Source organism: Podarcis melisellensis, assembly GCF_964234715.1.
Source record: "Podarcis melisellensis genome assembly, chromosome: 2".
Taxonomy (NCBI): Eukaryota; Metazoa; Chordata; class Lepidosauria; order Squamata; family Lacertidae; genus Podarcis; species Podarcis melisellensis.
Genome location: NC_138529.1, coordinates 69,623,757 through 69,645,206, shown reverse-complemented (window position 1 = coordinate 69,645,206; position 21,450 = coordinate 69,623,757). Strand labels below are relative to the sequence as shown.

At 44.2% G+C, this 21,450-nt stretch overlaps 2 protein-coding genes across 6 annotated transcripts in view; one reads left to right on the top strand and one right to left on the bottom strand.

Moving 5' to 3' along the window:
- GNAI2 (G protein subunit alpha i2) overlaps window positions 1-20,623 on the top strand; it is a 132,545-nt gene extending 111,922 nt beyond the window's left edge. The window contains exons 5-9 of one of the 2 annotated variants that reach the window (XM_081900362.1): window positions 5,372-5,500; window positions 14,026-14,155; window positions 14,337-14,490; window positions 18,271-18,496; window positions 19,438-20,623. In XM_081900362.1, coding sequence (XP_081756488.1) covers window positions 5,372-5,500; window positions 14,026-14,155; window positions 14,337-14,490; window positions 18,271-18,461 — 604 coding nt within the window. In that variant the 3' untranslated portion in view covers window positions 18,462-18,496; window positions 19,438-20,623. Of the gene's footprint in view, window positions 1-5,371; window positions 5,501-14,025; window positions 14,156-14,336; window positions 14,491-18,270; window positions 18,498-19,437 lie in introns of those variants that run through there. The other variant, XM_081900363.1, reaches the window with a different exon arrangement.
- GNAT1 (G protein subunit alpha transducin 1) overlaps window positions 5,528-21,450 on the bottom strand; it is a 27,514-nt gene continuing 11,591 nt past the window's right edge. For 2 of the 4 annotated variants that reach the window (XM_081900366.1, XM_081900367.1), the window contains one exon: window positions 20,058-21,440. The gene's annotated coding sequence lies outside the window, so the exon portion shown is untranslated. Of the gene's footprint in view, window positions 6,508-7,287; window positions 10,870-20,057; window positions 21,441-21,450 lie in introns of those variants that run through there. The other 2 variants (XM_081900368.1, XM_081900369.1) reach the window with 2 other exon arrangements.

Here is a 21,450-nt window from a genome sequence, read left to right as displayed (position 1 = left end):
ATATGGTCTGAAAAAATAATATTTGGTTTCAGAAAGAAGAGTTAACTCTTACAAATGCACACATGCCTCAGAAAGCGTAAAATTAGGATTCTGCCTTAACTTTTGCACCATGCAAGCCGTAAACACATTCTAAAATCTTGTATATTGTGCTTCTTTTATAAGTAAATCTCCACTGTAGCTAATAAGACAGCAAGATTTGGCAGGCATAAAAGGTGGTACTACACATTACATGTAAATCTGTGTGTGACACATACTTCAGCCACTTACTTGTATTAGGGGGAAAATGGCTTCAAGAGGAGAGATTTAGGGAAGAGACACCTTGGAGAAAATGTGTTTAACCCTTCTTCTACTTAATTCTTTTGCACCTTTCCTCAAGCCTCTTCCTCTTTCCTCCTGTAGAAGTCAGGTTTGGAAGGGTAAACAGACATCTGGAACCCTGAGGCTTTTGTGGGGGGAGGGGAGATCAATCTGCTTCTACACTCCAAATCACTTCCTTACAAAACTAATTTTCCCTAATAGAAACAGCCATTGAGACATTGTGTGCATCTACGTACAGTTACGTACTTAATTTGTTCCGGAGGTCTGTTCTTAACCTGAAGCTTTTCTTAACCTGAAGCACCACTTTAGCTAATGGGGCCTCCTGCTGCCACAGCGCCGTTGGAGCACGATTTCTGTTCTCATCCTGAAGCAAAGTTCTTAATCCGAGGTACTATTTCTGGGTTAACGGAGTATGTAACCTGAAGCGTATGTAACCTGAAGCGTATGTAACCTGAAGCGTATGTAACCCGAGGTACCACTGTAGTTCCATTTTACAATAACTGTATGTTGCTTTCCCCATCAGCTGATATAATCTGCACAAATGGACCATTGCTGGTCAGTCCAATAATTAATTTGCCCGATTAGAATGGAGGACATTCCTCTGATATACTTGGGGAAGGGGGGGGCAGTCCTTAAATTCTTCTGATGGCTCCTTACTATCCTTAATAATAAATATAATTTTGTTTTAGCCTATAGAACTTATTATGTGCACTGCTTAGGGATTCTTTAAGCCCTTTGTAATTTTTTAAAATAAATACAAGTATGGAAGAAGGATTCCCCCCACTGTTTCTCAGCAGCCTGAGGGCTTCCTGTGCAGTTTGGTGCTGAACGGTGTGACAAGGCTGGAGGACGGAAGCATCCTTGAAATGCGCAGGGTTATCCCACAAGAAGTCGCCCCTAATAATCGCTGAGTGAATGGGTGGCAGGTTTTCAGAACGGGTGGTCATAACGACAGTGCCTGGCAGTGATGCGCCATCCCCGTTTCTAGGTTTGAGTACCTTGTCACAGAAGAACCATGACAGGACATGGCTGCAGCAGCTTCCCTGGAGCTATGGAGACCTCCTGCTTCCCCTATTCTTGATTTCTCTTATTCACAGTGATTATTTTCTATGATGGGATGTGGATCCTTGTGTGCCTGTCCAGGAGCTGCTATAATTGATAGCTTGTAGAAGTTGTCTCGATTGTTCTGCCTGTTGCTTTCATGCCGCTGCTGTGAAAATACTGTACCCCAGCTCCACAGGCAGAGCCTGTGTCCTTGCCAGGCGTTCAATGCTGAATCATCTTGCCGTTGTTAGCTAGCTGTGTAATCCCTCAGCTTGGCTCCCCTTCACTTTGTGGCTTTCTGCTGGAAAGATCAGGACAAAAATACACAAGATTTGCAGAGGAAATGAATGTCATTTGATCAGCCTGGCCTTCTCCACAGAAATGGCCTTGTCCTCTGGTGACCAACCTCCCTTCTAAGCAGTGGCATAGCGTGGGGGTGCAGGGGGGGCCGGCTGCACCGGGCGCAACATCTGGGGGGGGGTGCTCGCACTCGCAGCTCTCTGCCCCTACCTGGCTCACTCACTTTCTCTCACTGCAGTGCTGGCTGTGCGAATCTGATCTGAGCCGCCGGGTTGCCGCCCACTGTGGAGGGGGTGGGTGCCAGGCGTGTGGTGCGGAGAGAGAGCGAGGGACTATCTGGAGGGACAGTGCAGCGGCCGCCCAGCGCAGCGCTGAGCACGGGAGAGAACCACACCAGACCAGCCCAGGCAGCAGCAAGAAGAAGCTGGCAGCGGCGGCAGGTTAGGGGTTAGGGGGCGCAAATTACTTGCCTTGCCCCAGGTGCTGACAACCCACGCTATGCCACTGCTTCTAAGGTAGAAACATGATAGAAAGAAATTAGGCAGGCTTTTCTGATGGAGTTGTGAGCCTGCTTTGGGCATAGTATACCACAGAGATATTTTTTTTGGGGGGGGGCGGGTTAAAGTATTAAATAATTAAATTAGTTTTTTAAATGTAAACAATAAGGTTGTAAATTAACATGTGATCTTGGGTCAGATTTGCAGCACTGTTTAGGACAGGGGCCCTTCAGGTGTTGCTGGACTCCAGTTCCCATAATCACTGGCTGTGATGACTGGGCTGTTGAGAGTAGGAGTCCAATATCATCTGGAGGGCACCAGGTCCCTCACGTCCTGTTTAGGAAATATGCAAAGAAATATCAAAGGGAAACTTGGTCTAAACTGATGATTTAAATGGGCCTTTTGCCTTGCTAATTAAGACCATGGTTTAAATCTTCTTGTGTGCCATCCCCTCTTAAACTTAGAAGGATTAGCAAGGGAAAGAATGGCAGAAGCCAGGTGTGGTGGTTGTTACCTGAAAAGCTGGCCAACAACTTCAGGAAAGGCCAGCTGGATGCTTGAGGATTAATGGAGCAGGTATATAGTAACAGGTATGCAGCTTGGCGATACTTCTGGAACTTTTGCTGTCTCTAGAGGTTCAGGTGGCCTTGGTGGCTTGGGGTGCCTTCCATCAGCTTCAGCTGGTGGCCCAGCTGTGCCCCTATTTGGAAAGGGGTAGCCTAATTGCTGCCATCTATGCTGCCATCTAACCTCTATGGGGCTGCCTCTAAAGGTGGTTCAGAAACTTTAGCTGGTGCAGAATTCAGAAACCAGGTTGCTCACCAGTATAAGATTGTTTGAGCCTATTGCACCAATCCTGGCCCAACTTCACTGGCTGCCAATTTGTTTCTGGGCCCAGTTCAAAGTGCTGGTTTTGACCTATAAGGCCTTAAATGGCTCAGGACCGCAATACCTCTTCCTCCTACCCAGACCCTGGAATCGTCATCTGAGGCCCTTATTTGTGTGTCTCCTCCCCAAGAGGTCTGGAGAACAGGCAATACGAGAACAGACCTTTTCTGCAGTGGCTTCCCATTCGTGGGATACTCCCCCTGGGGAAGCTAGCCTGGCACTTTCATTACCTTTCTGTAGGTAACAAGTGAAGACATTTCTCTTTAAGCACGTCTTTGCCTGATTAACTTTCTATGGCTTCTTAAATGTATTTATGGAAGGGGGGGTTGTTGGTTTGTTTTTGTTTTATTATGTATTTGTGTTTTCATTTTTATGTTGTGAACTGCCTTGTGATCTTCAGATTAAGGGTGATATACAAATTTAATTAATAATGGAGGGCCTTTCCCAATGGTTGCGTTCCATGTGCCCATGTTGTGGCTCCACCTGACTGTTCCTGCAAGGATTTGTGTGTATTTCTCACACTGTAGCTTGCTTGCTTGCTTGCTTGCTTGCTTGCGTGTGTTCTAGTACAGTTTTTCCCAACCTTGGGCCTCCAGCTGTTTTTGGACTACAACTCCCATCATCCCTAGCTAGCAAGACCAGTGGTCAGGGATGATGGGAATTGTAGTTCAAAAACAGCTGGAGGCCCAAGGTTGGGAAACACTGTTCTAGTAGAAAAGACTCAATTCTCATTTTTGGAAGGATGCCATTGCCATTCTCTCGATGACTCAATTTCTCACTGCACATTCATGGGTATATTAACTGTAAAGTGTATCCTGTGAGTTCTGCTCTGTGGCTCTTCTTTTCTCTTGACTTCACTGTGAGTTGAAGGAAGGAAGGAATCTGGCCAAACTGCGAAGGGTTTTCTGGCGTCTCCAACAGGGCCTGCCTTGTCCTGATGTTTTCTGCCTCAACCAGCACTGCAGACTGTCCCCTCCCTTCCCCCCAAAGGCCTCCCTCTTCCTCCCAGGAAGGAGGGTTTTGTGTTTTGACTATAAATGGCTTACCGCCATAAATTGTTTCTGCGCAGGCTCTCTCTGTCTCTGGTTTGTTGCCATAGTGATGAATACTTTCTTCTTCCCTGAGAGCAGCATTGTATTAATGTAACTGTGCAGCCGTGATTAACTTAAAATGACGACAGAGGGTGAGTGGGATACAGACCTGAGTGTGTGTCTCAGTAGCTTATCTCTTAAGAGCCAGGCACTTCATAGCCCTAAACACCACAGATAAAGATGTCTGTGGCTCAGAAGTGCATGATGGTGGCACAGTTCAGCCGTCCTGCATTTTGGGAAACAAGTTTTACGGCTGTAATACTCTGCTTGTTTACATGGATGTAATTCTGAGTGAACACAGTGGGACTTGTTTCCAAGTCAACACACAGAGGACCAAAAAGTGCATCAAATGACTTTTGTTAAAAGAACTTCTTCCTTATAAGCTAAAATGGTAATTTCTGCCTGGTCGCTCGCAAGCTAGAAAAGTATCAGATATATATTTATAGATTGTGTTTCATTGATTCATAGAATTGTAGAGTTGGAAGGGGGAACCAAGGGTAATCCAATCCCCCCCCCCCCAGTTTTTGTAGGCTTGTTACCCATAAGGCATGTTTGCGTCCTTGATAATCTATGGAGTATCACAGACATGTTTGTTTCTGGCTTGATAAACTTTGTTTTAAACCAGTAGTCTTCAACTTTTCAGATCCCAGAGCCACCTTTAACCCAAACATTCATTTGGTGACCCATTTCTCACTTTCCTTCTATATGGTGGTTAAGCTTCCGTTATGACCCACCTTACATCAGACCATGACCCGGCATTGAGTCCTGACCCATCAGTTGAAGACAAGTGGTCTAAACCATCTGGACTATTTTCTTCCACTTTACTAGATAGTGTGGGCCTGCCTCCATATCAAAATGTTTGGTCTTGAGGATTTTGCTTATTTCCAAGATGGTTGGAAAATATTTGTTCGTGGAACCTACGGTAGCATGAAAGAGGGAAGACTTGTGAACCTCTGGCAAATATACACGCTATATGAATGAGTGTGGCTGTGCGCAACGTGAAAAAAGGCACTTTAGCCTTCTTAATCTTCTAAAGCAGGGTAGCCAACATGTTCTCCTTCATATGTGTTAGACTACATCTCTCATCAACCACAGCCAGCATAACCAGTGGTCAGGGATGATGGGGGTCCAACAATATTTTGAGGGTACCATATTGACCACCTGTATTCTTAAGCAATTTACAAACTATTACGAGCCTCTTTTCTTACCACCCCCACTCCTTTCTCCCTGCAGCTACCTGAATGATTTGGAGAGGATAGCCAAAGTGGATTACATTCCAACCCAGCAAGATGTGCTGAGAACCAGAGTGAAGACCACAGGCATTGTAGAGACTCATTTTACCTTCAAAGACCTGCATTTCAAGTAAGTACATAAACTATATAGCTTCCTTTAGGGAAATAAGACTCAAGGTGTACCTAATGTTCATTGCAGAACAGATAAAGTTGGATTTTAGCTATCAGTGTATTTGACACCAAGGCAGACTTAGCAACATTATGCGCACCCTGCAGCAGAGGGCTCTCTTGTAACCTGCCATGGAGATGGGCCCGGACATTCCAGCAGAGGGAGAGGCTGCTGCACGTTCCCCTGATGTCACAGGGAAATGGATGACTTAGCAACAGTTTCATAGTGATCTGGGAAAAGCAATACAATCGAATAATATACATCAAAAAGAAATGCCAAATCAACGTGGGCCTCTGGAATTAGGTATTACATATGTAGCATTTTCACTTGTGCCTTTTTGCATATATTCTTTTATCTCATCCTGCAGATCAGGGAGACTCCTAGGACCATGTGACCATTTGCTAGTAGGGAGACACATAGCTAACCATCAAGTGAAACACAACTGTGTCCATTACCTCCCAACACAGCAAGGATTATTCAGATTGCCTTGCCTTCACTGTCTCATACTGCAATGATAGAAGCTCTGCTTTAAACCCCCTGGATGTGGTCATTCTGAAAAGCTTTGCTTTTCCACAAATCCATTTGCTGAGTTGTCAGAAAGGAATGATGCATCCCAAAGCCATAAGGGAGCCAGATTTACAGTTGGAACCAATTTCTCCTTAATCGGCTTATTTGGTGCCTTGACCAGCACCTGATTTTCTCTCTGGCCTGCATGCAGGAGAGATGTGCTTTTCTTTTCTTCCCTTTTCTTTTTGGCTTTCGAATGTGTTTGACTCTGGGTTGAATTAGAAAGGGAACATGCTGGCTTGCCTTTATCAGAGAATAAATGCATGACTCAGTAAACCAATAGGCCGAGCTGTAGGGTCTGGCATACAAATGTCCAGGCTGAGATGGTGCCAGTGTAATCTCCCCGCAGTTGTCGGCTCTGAATACAGCATGAAGGCATCACTGTGGAAAGCCTTTGTATTCTAAGGATTAGACCACAAGAAACTAGAATTACAGCTTTCCTTCCGCACAACAGAAAGGCAGGCTGCTATGCCAATATATGGACGATCAAAGTGCACATCTTCGTGGTATAGGGGAAATGTCTTTGGGGTTTGGGTGTACAAAATTTGACGTTCCAGATTATCTGGTAAGCTGGAAATACAGCTAGCAAAGGCAGGTTGTATTTGTACACCAGCTGGCCAGCACACTGAGTTGCTGGAGCACTTTAAAGAGTTCACTTCCTTGATGCATGGACTGTAGGCAGACTGGCTTATTACAACAAGTTGGCCCCAGGTGACACTTTTTAAAGTGTGTGTACACTGGAAAATGCTAAACCTGGTGGGGTGTGCTAGTTTAAAACAAAGACTGAAAACCTCCTTTCTGGAGGACTCTTATGATCCAATTGGTATTCAGTTCAAGGTAAGCAGACATTCTGTACAAAGGAAAGATGGACTTTACTGGTCAGTGAACTCCACAGTTTGTGACAAGTTGAGCCAGAAATGTCACTGATTGAGATCCAGTTGAGGATCCCTGCACAGCCTTATCTGGTTACACTGAGCTTCAATGAAAATTTAAATGAAGGCAAGACATGAATTGCAACACCAGCTGGGAGATTTGGGGTGAGAGGAGTCCGTCGTAACGTGGTTCACACATCACATTAAACCAAGGTTAAAAAGTAATGATGGTTTAATGAGAATGGCCAGCATGCTGGTGCACATGGCTAAAACTCCTGCACTCTTGAAACCCACCTGTTGGCTACCTGTTGGCTACAATTGAAGGCATCTTTCAAACATCAGTCACCAGTACTAGGGGTTACAAGAACGAATGCCATTTTTCAAAGTTAATGTGATGTTGATGGACAAAACAGACTGCTGTGTTCCACTTCTGAGTCTATCAGTGTTATTTTCTCTTCTTTATTACTGTGAAATAGATGGAGGCAAAGAAGCAAACTTTCTAGTGAAGACTGGCTTGAAAGAGGAAGTGTGTTGTCAGTGACACATACCACAGGGGATGTGAGGACAGTTACTTTTGCATCTCAATAGATCTAGTTCTTTCTCTGTAGGATTGAGTGATACGGAATTGGTTTCCATATTCAAATGAATGCAGTGTGATTATAGAAAAAATAACAGATACAAAAAGAAGAAGCTGTATTCTGGCTGTTTTGAGTTGCAACTTCTAGTTGACCATTTTAATCCTGAAAAGTCAGTTGAAAACGAATGAGTTGTGCCTTGCACTCCTGTGAACAAAAAATGCAACTCATCCAAATGTAAGATTATTCTGTTCAAAAACAGAACAAAACTGCACACATCCCACAGTTGCCATTGCCAACAGTTGTAAGGACCACAGGAGCACACTTGGGCCGCATTTGCATATAAAGATAAGGCAGCATTCTGGCTTCATAAACTATGCTGTGCACAAGTTGTGAACTGATGCATGCAGCTGACTTCACTCCTGCTTCACTCCTTCCCTGGCTTAAGTGGACAAACAAACCAGGAAAGGTGCAGGTCAATGTTAAGTCGAGACCCAGGATTATGGTCTCTGTCTCCTTATCAAGACATAAACCAACAGGAAAAGATTGATCAATCCAGCTAGTGCTCATGGTTGAAGGTGTAACACTAAACACTCCCCATTCCAGTTGTTTTGCCCATTTGCACCAGGGAATAGCAAATTGGGAGCGATGGAGCTATTTATACAATATTGTTTCTCTAGACAAGAACCTTGGCTTCCCCTTAAGTGCAATTGCAGTGTCTTAGTCAAATACATTGATTTGCATAGCAATATTCAGACACCAAGTTTCTCCATCAGTGTCATTCATTTGACCAAGTATGTGCTCTCATCTCACCACTGACTAGCAGGGCAGGGGCCCAGTGAGCACCTGAATATAACAGCACTGTTGCTGACAAATAGCAAGTGCTTCTAGTGTTTAAAATACTTCTAGACTTATCCCTTCATTGGGGCAGCATACTGTTTGAGAGTGGTGGTACCACCTTCACTTGAAGGTATATAGAATTCCTCCTCCCATGTGCTTAGAATGTATTAGGAGGGTCACAACCTTGCTCCCTAGCATGGGATGATGACACACATAAGTTAACGTGGCTACCTTTTTATTTATGGCATGGCCCTGTTACTCTAGTGGAGTATCTGGCAACTCAAGTGTGCAGTAAACCAGACTGGCTTAAGCTTCCCATCGCAGCCAAATTCTCTTACTTAAGCGAAGTGGTTCTGTTTCTCTTAGCACAAGGGGCAGGTGCCCCAGTGATATGAATGCTCTGAGAACTGGAGTGGAGGCAAGTGTGAAGCACCCTGCTGCCCTTAGAGCCCAACATTTGCTGTAATAAAAAGCTCCAATCTCAGTATATTGGATTTTCAGTAACATGGTTCTTTCTGGGTCATTGTTCTCCAGAGGGTAGTCTGCCTTCAAGCCAAATAAGATATTTCCAATCATTTTCCTTAGCACAGTTGCATGTGGAACTCAATTTATATGATTTCCAATAGAGTTTGTGCCCCTTCTTTCCCCTCTAGCTGCTGCTAATGACTTAATGACTATGGGGAGGGGAGGGGAGAGGAGAGAGGTTGCATTTTTCATTCTGTCTACTTTGTCCGTGACAGAAATATACGTCAGCCAGTGTAGCTCAATAAGCTGAGAGTGAATGGTTTGTATGAATGCCTAACTATACTAGGCCTAAAAATAAAGGAAAATTTGGTTCATGTAGTGAAAGGAGAATAAACACAGCAGTTGTTTCTTCCGTATGCTGATACGCCTGTTATGTTCGTTGGAGGTGGTCTTCTTGTGCTCTTGAGTTCTTAGGGGCCCTGTTGTCGTAGGTCAGAAAAGGATTGTGGCTTCCCATCCCTCCGGCCTGGCCAGTGTGAGGGTTGCCTTTCCTTCCTGAACTTCCCATCCTCATCTGAGAATGTCCTGAGGCTGCTGCCTCGTCATAGAGAAGTATGTCTGCTGCATTAGAAAGCAACCTTGTAAACTACTCCAAAAATGATTAGTCCACGGGCATTTTTACTAGCCCCCAGGTCCACATATCTCTGTGTTAGCTTATGCCGCAAGGAATTTATTGGTTGCTGAAGTTAATGACTGGAATTGGAGGGAAAGGGGAGCTCTCATGTATAAATATTATTACATCGTCATAGCAATACTTAAGAGTTTCCTCATAGTGGTTTGTTGAAATTTAGAAGGAATATCTCCCTCTTGATTATAATGTCATCCAGATCTCTTTCCCAAATGCATATTGACAATTCATAACAAGCCCTCTTGTTAAATTTTATATAGCCCTTCACTATGTTCCGGGACTAATCTTAGCCTTTTTTCTTCCTTGTGCAAGCGCAGGCTTGGGTTTCCAACTCCCATTTCTCAATGAAGCAAGTTCTGTAGTATGTTTCTTAGCACCTGAGAATGTGGCCCAGCTTTTCATTGAGCTGCTAAGGCGTGCCTTTTTCTGGGGGTGGAAGGGCAGAGTTTGTTTACTTGTCACGTCGGTTTCCTGTCTCCACTTTTCCTTGGGATGGAATTCCCACTCTGTTTCCTCTCATTGTCCAGCCGAGGGCTCAGCCTGCCCCGTGCGTTGGCAGCCTGTCTCCACAGCCCTTGTGTGGAAGGCCGGCAGCAAGCCAGGCCTAGAACTCTGCAAAGAATCCCCCCAGAAAGGGCAGGGGGAGAGAGCTCTCCCATAGCACGGCTTCCCTGCCAACTCATAGGGCCACTTTGAATGTGTTTTTCCAGCACTGAGAAATAATCTCTCTGCAAAGTGTGTACTTAGTACTGCTCGAAACCTATTTATGTTCTAACGGCATTTTTATCTTGCCCTTCTTTCAAGGAGCACAAGGCAGTGTGCTCACACCTACACACTCACTTGCTTTGCCCCTTGTGAGATAGGCTAGGCTAAGAGTGTTTTGGCCCAAGGTCACCCAATGAGCCGAGTGCAGATTTCAACCTATGAGTGTGTCCCCAAAGGGTCAGAGTCCCAACACCCAGCCCACCACACCAGCCTCTGCAACATCTCAAATGTTTGGGAAAAGGGGCCTGTTCAGTAGCCCTTAGTTCTGAGCTATCGTTGTATGTCAGCAATGTAGCAGAAGGCTTCGAAAATATAGTTTAATCATTTTACCATGAAGTTTCAAAGTCTTGTCTTGTTCCCAGCAAATACGTAACTGTGTTACCCACAAGATTGTGCAGGCCAAATAAAACATGCAGATTGAAGATGTGCAGTCCTCCTTCAACCACCAGGCAGAATTCAATCCTGAAATTGGGTCTTCCAATCTAGTGTGACAAATTTCCATGGATCTCTTTGGTTTTCAGACAGTCTCCTTTGCTGTAGCTCCCCAGGTTACAGGTTCTGGATGTTTTCAGAAAAGCGTTGTTTAGAGTTAAACTTTACCTTGGCTTTATAGATTTACGGCTGCATAAACAGTAGCATAGCATGGCACTCAGAAATGAGCTGGGAAGCCGCTGTTCAATCTTACTAAAGAACTTGAAGAGACTAATCCGGGGGGGGGGGGGTCCATGGGGGAAAGAACAGCCTTATCCCAGGCCAGAGCAGACAGCGGGGTAGGAGTAGCTAGAAGAAAACTAAGTACAGTGGTACCTTGGTTTAAGAACAGCTTATTTTATGAACAACTTGGGTTAGGAACACTGCAAGCCCGGAAGTAGGTGTTTTGGTTTGTGAACTTTGCCTTGGAATAAGAACATGTTCCGTTTCCTGTTGAGTGTGTTCCATTTGTAAATTGAGTCCCCCGCTGCTATGGGAAAGCATGCCTTGGTTTAAGAACGGACTTCCAGAACGGATCACGTTTGTAAACCAAGGTACCACTGTACACTGGTTCCAGGGCTAGAGGAACAGCCCTTCCAATTCTGTCTCTAAAAACAAGGAAGATTTATTTTTATTTATTTATTTTATTACACTTATATACATCTTTGTATGTAAAGTCGAGGGCTTTGTGTGCTCAGTTGCCTCAAAATACTTATTGATGGGGTGAGAGGGGGAGGAAAGCCAGAGGGAGGGGAAATGGGATGGAGTATAGCAGAGGAAAGCAGGGTTGGCTTACTGCAAAAGTAAATGGGAGCAGCACTCCACACTGCAACGTTTTGTTGCAGGCCCCACGTGTTCCTTTCTGGGGCCTGGACTGGTGTGAGGGAGTGGCATGTGGCCATTTCCTATTCTGTGGCGCCTGATGGTTCATTCATCCTGAACCTATTTCCCATTTCCATTCTCCCTTGAGCTCTTCTATAGGTATCCATGGTAGTTTGGCTTCTCCTAGGATTCACAATGATTTATGTTGGTAGATGCAGTGGCCATGTTTTAGCTGCATTTATTAGTAATTTTTGGAACATGACGATGCCTTCACATGGCCTTTGTTGGGAAGTCACCTGGTGTTTTAGAGCAGTTTCTAAGTACAACTAATGGCCTTGCTCAGGTCCTGCTGGGCAGCTAACCGATTATTATGCACTGCATGGGCCTTCAAATGACTTACGGCTCCATTAGCCAGATCAGATGTTCTTCTCCCCCCCACCTACCCCACATCCCCCAAAGCAGAAAGTATGCCTTAGTTTACAGTCCTGTCCCACTGCGTTGCAGCCCACACACGCTTTAGCTCTTCCAGCACAGGCAGAATCATTTTTCTCCTTCCATCTGTCCGCAAATTGAGGCTGCAAGATAACAATCTGAATCCAGAGTGTACTTCAGGAAATTCTTGACTACCACTGCCAGGCAGTGACTAATGCTCATGTTCTCTCCTAGTGATATCAGGGTAAATTCTCAGGGGAATGACATTAGAGAAAGTATCTCACTCATATGCAGTGTTATATTAGCATTGTCTTCCTTTTTGCTGTCTTACTATGAATTCCAACCAAGATAATGTGTATATAGTCTAAAACGCATGGGGTTGAACAGATTTCCTCTAGGAGCAAGGCCTTTTCAGTCATGGGACCATCCTAGCCTAAGCCATAATGCTCTATGTTTTCAAATGTTGGCCTAAAACCTGTCCCTTTAAGCTGGACTTAGAGGATTCTGTTGCTCCTCGCCCTTCTGTATAGGTTTTATATTGTGTATCTGAGTTTCTGCTGAGATTAGTGTGTCTGGTTGGATTCACTACTTTTCAACTCTTGCTTTGGTTTTATTGTACAGTTTGATTTTTTTTGTTGCAATGTTTTTGATGTTAACTGCTTGGAGTAAATTAGTGGCAAGTGCCAGGCAGTGGCTGTCTCCTCTCACTAACTAACCTCTTTGGCCTGATATACTCTAAACTCTTAATGCTGGGGAACTGTTTGTGGCTGCCTTCCAGGAACACTTTTTCTTGGGAGCTATGGCTCTTCTGAAACCACAAAAGTAGTTTTCTCTGTGCTTCAGGGCAGGAAGACACAACCCATGAAGCACATAGGTGTCGTTGGACGCAGCAACTGTGCATGCCATTTATCCTCAGTAACTTGACAGACAACCTCCTATCCTGATGCGGTAGTGCTGTGTTTCCCTACTCACAGGATAGGCAACGTATTGTAGACATTAATAAGGGCAGAAGAGGGAGGATCAGTGATACCATTTTTATATGTCAGCCATAAGTTTAATACAGTGGTAATAATGATAATGATGATGATGATGGCTTGGCTCCCAAACAAATCGGCTTCTGAACACTGCAAACCTGGAAGTAAGCATTATGGTTTGGGAAAATTTTTCGGAAGCCAAACATCCGATTGAGTGCAGGAAGCTCCTGCAGCCAATCAGAAGCCACAGTTTGGTTTTCGAACTGTTTTGGGAGTCGAACGGACTCCCGGAACGGATTAAGTTAAAGAACCAAGGTTCCACTGTAGAACATCACATGTAGGTTCAGCCTCAGTGCCTGTTACTTGGATTAGGGAAGATCATTGCCTGGTGCTGAACTGGTTGTACAGAAAACCTTACCCAGTGCTCTGGTTACTGCGGCCATCATGACAGCGTCATCATGGTTGTGTTATTACCCTTTGAGTTCATAGTGTGTGTTCCTTAGTGCCACTGGCTTTGGCTATGCGGTCAGTGGCTTTGTTGATGCTGAGAAGAGTGCATTCATCAAGTCCGTTGGTGTGACTCCCTTTCAGACACTTAGGAATTGGGCTCCAGGTTCCAAACAGAAGAAAGCTGTACTTCTTAACCATGCAGCAAATGGCTCTGAGAGATGCGAGAAGTTTCCTTCTTTCTTTACATTTCATACAAGGAAGGGAAAGTCCAAGAATGTTTGTCTGAGGGAATCGGGGCTGGGCAGCAGTCTGCTACTCAGTATACTCATATTTGCAGCATTCAGCAGGCAGGGAGGTTTGCCCTCCAAGCCATCTTGTAGACTTAAATCTCCACATTTTTCCACTGAGCCAGTAAGGAACCAGACTCAGTGACTGCTTCAAAGTTATACTTAGTTTCCAGGTTTGGTTAAGCCCATCTTTTCTTTTGGTTTCCAGCAATATGATGTTGCTGTAATTGCTGTCATGTCAGACCTCAGTAACATTGTGGGGTTTTTCCCCCTCACAGGATGTTTGATGTGGGGGGACAGAGGTCTGAGAGAAAGAAGTGGATCCACTGCTTTGAAGGAGTGACTGCCATTATCTTCTGTGTTGCTCTTAGCGCATATGACTTGGTTTTGGCTGAAGATGAGGAGATGGTAAGGAAATATTCATGTTTGCAATAAAGCCTTCAAGGTGCCCTGCTTGCTCTTTGGTACAGAAATTGCTCGATTTTGTTTTCTTAGACTTCCATATACTCTTAAGCCTTCAGCTCCTTTGCCCTTCCCCCTTCTTCCTCTGAGCACACTTCTTGGCTCAGCATATTTGTTGCCTTGACAGAATCGGATGCACGAGAGCATGAAGCTGTTTGACAGCATCTGTAACAACAAGTGGTTCACAGACACATCCATCATCCTCTTCCTCAACAAGAAGGATCTCTTTGAGGAGAAGATCATCCACAGCCCCTTGGCCATCTGCTTCCCGGAGTACACAGGTATGTGGCGCCATTTTTTATTTGAGAAATTAACTTCAAATCCCACACGTCCTTAATTACTCCAGTACTCTTTGGTCTGGAAACACTGTCCTTGGATTGGCGTTAGTGGCAGGCAAGGAGCAAGTTTGTGTCTCACAATCCCCCCACCCCTTTTGCCCTGCCATCTCCCTTTCTGTATCACTCCCAGTTTACAGTGGTGCCCCGCAAGACGAAATTAATTCGTTCCGCAATTTTTGTCGTCTAGCGAATTTTTCGTCTTGCGAAGCACGAAATCCCATAGGAATGCATTGAAAATCAATTAATGCGTTCCTATGGTCAAAAAAAGTCTAAACAAAGCCAAATTTGGTACAACAACAGTTTATTAACTGCTCTTTAAAGTCACACATACTGTAAAGAGCAGTTCAAAAACTGAAGGGAAAATAAATTAACTTTATAAACAAAACATGTCTTTGTTTTTAGACGTCGCGAGACGTTTTCGTCTTGCGAAGCAAGCCCATAGGGGAAATTCGTCTTGCGAGGCAAATCGAAAACGGAAAAACCTTTCGTCTAGCGAGTTTTTTGTCTTGCGAGGCATTCGTCTTGCGAGGTACCACTGTAGTTTAGAACTAAAATCTACTGGGAGGTGGTGTAGAGGCCAAATTTATTATAGGATTCTTCTAGGTCAGGGATGGGGAGCCTGTGGCCTTTCAGATGTTGTTGGACTGCCACTTCCATCACACCATGCTGCTGAGTCTGAAAAGATTTGAAATGCAACCCTAGAAGGGTAATTTATGCCCTGAAACTTGCACAGACTCACGGCGGAGAAAACTACAATTCAAAGATGGGCAAGACCTATTCAAAAGGTGGTTAAGGAGAAAGTTTCTATCTACAGATGCCTATGAAAGCTGTGCGTCGATTTCCATGCATATAACATAATATGAAATGTAGGCAATGCACACTTTTGCCAAATTCTGACAAAGCTTCCACTTTTAGAAGCAGAGGATTGTGGTGGAAATAATGTGGTTACCAGGTAAATTGCACATTTGATCAGTGCACACATTTTGTAATATATAAGGGACCAGGCATGTAAGGGTGAATATAGGCAGCCAAGTTTTCACATGGGAAATGTGGGGCAGTTTTCCTATTGCTTTATTGTACACTCTGGTCTCTTTTCAACAACATAAGTCGTATTATAAATCTCTGATACACATGCTTTGATTCCAGGGGAACATTTCTATTTCTGTAAGCTAGGGGGCAGTAGCGTGTGGACCTGTGTAAACTTGTGCTTGAAGACCTTGTCATTTATACAGTTCAGATCGTGAAAAGTAACCACAAACAGAAAGGGAAGAGGTAACACCTTAAAAAATTGTAATATTTACCGTGGCATATACAGCTCTGCTACTATAAATATGTTAGTCTTCAGAGTGCCACAAGACTCCCAGTTGAATGAAGTTCCTGTGATAATTAGATTTTTCTTGCAAGAGAGTGGAGCAATTCAGTGACAGCACAAGCCCTGTGTCTTTAGAACAGTAGAAAGGAAGGGCATGGCCTTCTGGATAGACCCAGGGGGAAATGAAATTCAGAAGACAACCAGTCTGCATTTTGCTCAACAAGTGTGGCTGTAGCTAATGAGCGAATGGTAAGTGCTGCGTGTCAGGGGCCGAGTTGTAAGACTTTGGCAGTGGAAAAGGGAGGTGTTCAACACTGCTTTTGTGCATGGCAGAAAGTGTGGAATTTTCTTTTGCTGATAATCTCATCAGCTGCAGTGTGTAGGGAAAGTGAGTAAAGGAACAAGGCCAAGGCAGCTTCTCTGACAAATTTAAGTAACATATTGCACCCCTGCTCACTCTGCTTGCCATCCCATGCAGCTTCCCAATCCTATTTCTGAAGCCACTTGCCTGTTCTGTTCTGCAACCCATTTTCACCTTCACTCCCATGTAGACGCCTCCTCGAAACCCTCCTATTGTGCAGCTCCCCTTGCACAGAAACCCACGCCCTGGTAACCCCCTGCATCTTCCTCCTTCCACATATTGCAACTACAAAGCACCCTTTTCATATTCTGCCCAGTTATGAAGCCACCATCTCCTCCCATTATTCAGACCCTTTCAGGCCCCTTCTTTCTACTCCTTTCTTTCTTTTTTTTGCATTTTTTACATTCACTCCCTTCCTTCCCCCTCCATCCTCCTTTTCTCAGTTCTCCCTTGCACACAGATTGCCCCCGTTTCTGTTCTCCTTCCTTTCTTCTATTCTGCAGCTTCTTTACACACACATATCCCATTATATATGTTACTGCATATATAAGACGAGTAGAATCTTAAGAACAAGGTGGTCAGCTAGCTTTTTTAGTTAGAGAAGGTTAAGTTCAGGTAATGCTGTGCACAGCTGGATGTTTGTTCGTTAAGAAAATATCTGTGCTAAATTACTGCATTGAATCTGGAACTTGGCGTCTGGAACACATGGTATCAGAATGAAATGCATTGTATTTAGGGATGGAGGGACACTGAGGGGTTGCTCTTTTGTGAAAGAGAGAAAGAAAACAATTTTAACAAAGAGAAATAGTTGAGATATACACACACAGAAGCAAAGACAAAAAACCTAACACAACAGAGGCTTTCCCAACTCCTTTCTTACTGTACTCAAACCTTGTTTTAAGCTGCTGCTACCCCTCTGGGTTACCCTTCCCCCTGCTTGCCCTACTCAAACCTCTGCCATTGTTCAAAATTTGACAGCTTTTTAATTTTTTTACTCTCAGTATCTTTCCATCTCTGCTTCACTCAAACTTCTGCTGTTCAGCTGAACCACCATTCAGCTGTGATGACTATATATAAAAATGGCCAAGAGTTAGAATTGCTTCTTCGGGAATCTGCAGGGAGGGATCTCTTCCCCTCCTTTTTTCTTTTCACAGTTTTTAAGCCTCCTCCTGACCAGAGAGGCATGGTATGTAAAGCACAGCTAGGGATGGAAGAACCTGCCAATTTCAGTTCTGTCTGTTTCTCATGTTTCCAATCTTTACTCATGAAAATTCAACAGCATTTTAGTTCTAATTTTATATGCAGTTTTGACTAAGGTGCACATTATTGCAAAACAATTTTTACTAATAACAATGCTGGGGAAACCCAACCAGATGGGTGGGGTATAAATAATAAATAATTGTTGCTGTCCTCACAAATTCAACCTAATGCATTTTTTTTTTTGCACTTTTGTCGACTATGGTTTGATAACTGCAGCACAAAAATCAGATAAGTGTGAATTTCAAAGAATGGCTGTGTTTCAGTTCTCATATTGCTTTGGAAAGTGTGAAACTGATCGTTTTGCAAAGTGACATGAACTACCCCTACCCCCCCAAAAATGCACCACTCTATTGCAGTTGCTTGTGTCAGCATTGCAGCTTCCTGGTATGACTAATCTGTGTGGCTCTTGAGTTTCATGAGCAGGAGCCGGTCAGTCGGTGTATTTCCCTTTGAATTTATTTAGTCAGTTTTGCTGTAAATTCATTCAGTTACTACTCAGTAATAGGCAGATGAGGAAATCCGAGCTTTTTCCGGGCCGAAGTCTTCAACTCTGCCATACCACATTTCTACTATAAACTGCTCATGGATTAAAATATTGTTAGCAGCATATGCTGGCCTCTTTAAGGACTAGAGCAGGAGTTAATGCATTGCTTTTCTGAACTACCAGCGTCTGATTCCATGGGTGTCATTTCGGGGGCAGAAATCTACATCGAGTTAGTGCACCTGGTCCTGTCCTGATATCATTCTGTGGATCTCTCTCTCATTCTCTTTCTTTCCTCCTCTTCCTTAGGGGCCAACAAGTATGATGAAGCTGCTGGCTATATTCAGAGCAAGTTTGAGGACCTGAACAAGAGGAAGGACACCAAGGAGATCTACACCCACTTCACCTGTGCCACTGATACCAAGAATGTGCAGTTTGTCTTCGATGCTGTCACTGATGTCATCATCAAAAATAACCTGAAGGACTGTGGGCTCTTCTAGCTCTCCAGGCGGCATCTACTGAGGAACACAGGAAGGTGAGGCATTGCACACACTCATCCATGTGCCCGAAAGGGCATGCACTTCTGTTTCTTCCCAGGAAATAAATGTGTGAGCAAGACATGGCTGTCAATTCTGTGACATCTCTATACACCTTAATGCACCATTGTGTGTGGCTGTGTCTCAAAGGTAGTAGCAGGAGCGGTTGTTTGAGATGCCAAAGGTGGATGGACACTGAAAGCTGGCAGGGCGAAGGGGCAGAGGAGTGGTTTTGCCATTGCAGAAAGATGAAGCAGAGTCATTGATGCCCTGTGAACTTGAGTTGATGGGAGCTGGAGGGCTTGGCTTGCTGGAGGAGAGAAATGCTAGCTTGTTTTCATGTCCGCTCCCTTCAGCCCCAGTGGAGATGAAGCTCTTCAAAATCTGATGGGGATCAACTTGTTAAACTGCTCTGATTCCAGGCTCAGGAAGATGGTCCACCAGAGATTAGCTCCCAGGCCTTTGGCTTTGTATTAAACTATCTCTGGCCTTTTAAACTTGGGGAGGCGGGAGTATTCTTTTTGTTATTGTGTTTTTATATTGTAAACTGCCCTGTGATCCTCTGATGATTGGCAATATACAAATTTAATGAATAAGAAGTGGCCTGGTCCAGCAGGGTCTTCTTATGTGTTTAAGAAATGATGGATGAAGCCTTCTTTTTCTGGGTATATTACAAACATTTAGCTCACAGACATTTAGCTCACAGAATCAATGGTTGCACATATGGCGCAAGCTGACTGTTGCTTGGGTCCATCATGGCCACTGAAGTGAGCAATGTTTGTGTATATCTGTCCACCTCCTTCAGATAATTGACTTCCGTTCTGACAGATGTGCAGAAAATCAGAGGCAGCAGACTCCAAAAGCAGCTCCAGGGGTCCTGCCAATGCACTCTTCTGCCAGCTTGAGCTGATTCACTATTCTGTGCTCTCTTCTTTTGCAGGATTACTTGAACTGCTCCATATGAGGAAGAGGCTGGTTTTGATGAAGGGAGGACTGCACCATTTAATGACTTCTGCTTCTTACATTTTTGTTCCATTCCTTTTCATTTCCCTAATGATGAGACTTTGGAGTTTCTGCCTGTCCGAGGGACAGTTTCCATTGCTTCCCCTGCTCTGTGCTGTCCCAGGTGCCTCTTGCAGGCTGCTTGTATCCTATCCCTGTGCCCACAAAGCCTTACTGAAGCACCAATGATTGGTGGCCTGCCATAGCTGTAACATTTCCATGTATGTCCATTTTTATTTTTATTTTTTAAAGCTGAAGTGCAGAAGGTAACCGGTCAAGGGGCTTTGGACATGTTTTTAACGATTTTTCCTTTCCTTTTTTTTTTTTAAAGGCAAACGGTCCAAGCAAACCTCTGTCTGGCTCTGCCAAAGCAAACCACTGTCCATTTGTTTTTCACCTTCCAACAGGTGGAGCTCTTGCCATGGAGCAAGCTTCTCAGCTCCTACCTCCATGATTTGCACAGACTGGCAAGAAAACGAAAAAAAACATTCCTCCAGAAGCCAACTTGTGCAGGAAAAGTTGACCTATTATTTTTTTTAAGAAAACCTTTTTTTTAAAAAAAAAGAAACCTTTATTTAAAATGTCATGTAGTAAACAGTTGAGTTGCCCAACATGAGCTCATCTTCTCTAGTAAATTTTGTGCCTTGAGGGTGTCTGTATGTTTACATCTGTTTCTTAGTTTGCTTCAATGTGCATTGTGTTTTAGATTAGCATAAAATGGACTCCCCCTTTCTCTCCCCCCCCAGCCCTTTTCTCCCTTTCTGCTGTGGTCCAGGCCAAGATTTTTATGAGGGGGCAGCGCCCATGGGTTTAAAACACCTTTTCTTCCTGGCCACAGAATTAGGTTCCTAAGGGCTAAGATTCCACTAAGGACTTCTTTCCATTCCTTTGTGCCCCACCCCAGGGCCTGAGGTTGCTGTAATGTCAGGTCTATTTTAATGTATTTTCTTAGCTCTAACTGTAGTATCAGTTGAGGAAACACTGCTGTATGTTAAGCGGTCCTGCCTGCCAGGCAGTCGATGGGCACCGGGGCCATTAGTAACCGTCAAGACGCAGCCTAGCTTTTATCACAATGTTTTACCAAATTGTTCACACGGTTTGAAATAATAAAAAGTAGAAAGAAAGCCCTGTTTACTCTGCATTGCTTCTCTTGCACACACCAGCGAGGACTTTTGCATTGCCAAATGGATTTCGCCAGACCATTTTGCTTTAAACCGGGGCCACGAAAACACAACACAGCACCGAAGAGCTGGCTTCGCACATGGCTCTAATAGGCGTTCCATCAGTCTGGCATCATCTGCACTTCAAGGTTTGCAAGTGGTTTAGTTTAGATAAAACTCAGGCACATGCCTTTGTTTAAGTTTATGATCAGACACAAACCTTGGAAATCGCACTTCCCAGAACAAGCGTGAATGAGTAAAGTCTTAAGATAACACATGGGCTCCTAGCCTTTCTAGCAGTGTCCAATGCAGCGATCACCTGCCATTCCCCACCCCCACAGTTGATTAGGGGCTTTCTGGTGGGGGATGTATGTAACCATTTGCTGCATGGTGTGGACTACACCACTGGCTTCCTTGCTTGGCTGGGAGGAAGCCAGAGACATATCATAGACAGCAAAGAAGAACCTTTCCTAACTTGAGCAGCTCTGTGAAAGCCATCTCTCAAGGTTCCCATTAGAGACCTCTGCTTGGAAATACCATGAGGAACTATCTTTGTTTTTCTTGTGGTGCTGGGGTTGGGGCAGGGAGTGTGCACATAGACCAAATGTGCAGGGAAAGCAGCTGTTGTGCATATTCAGATGTGGAAAATGTGCACATAATAGAAAGATGAAAAAGGAATTGTGTCCATTGTGCAGTCAATATGCCTACTCTCTCAGGTTTTGTTCAATGTGTTATTTAAATCTATGTTGACCTGTAAATGTTCAGTGTCCAAGTGAACACACTGATCAGAA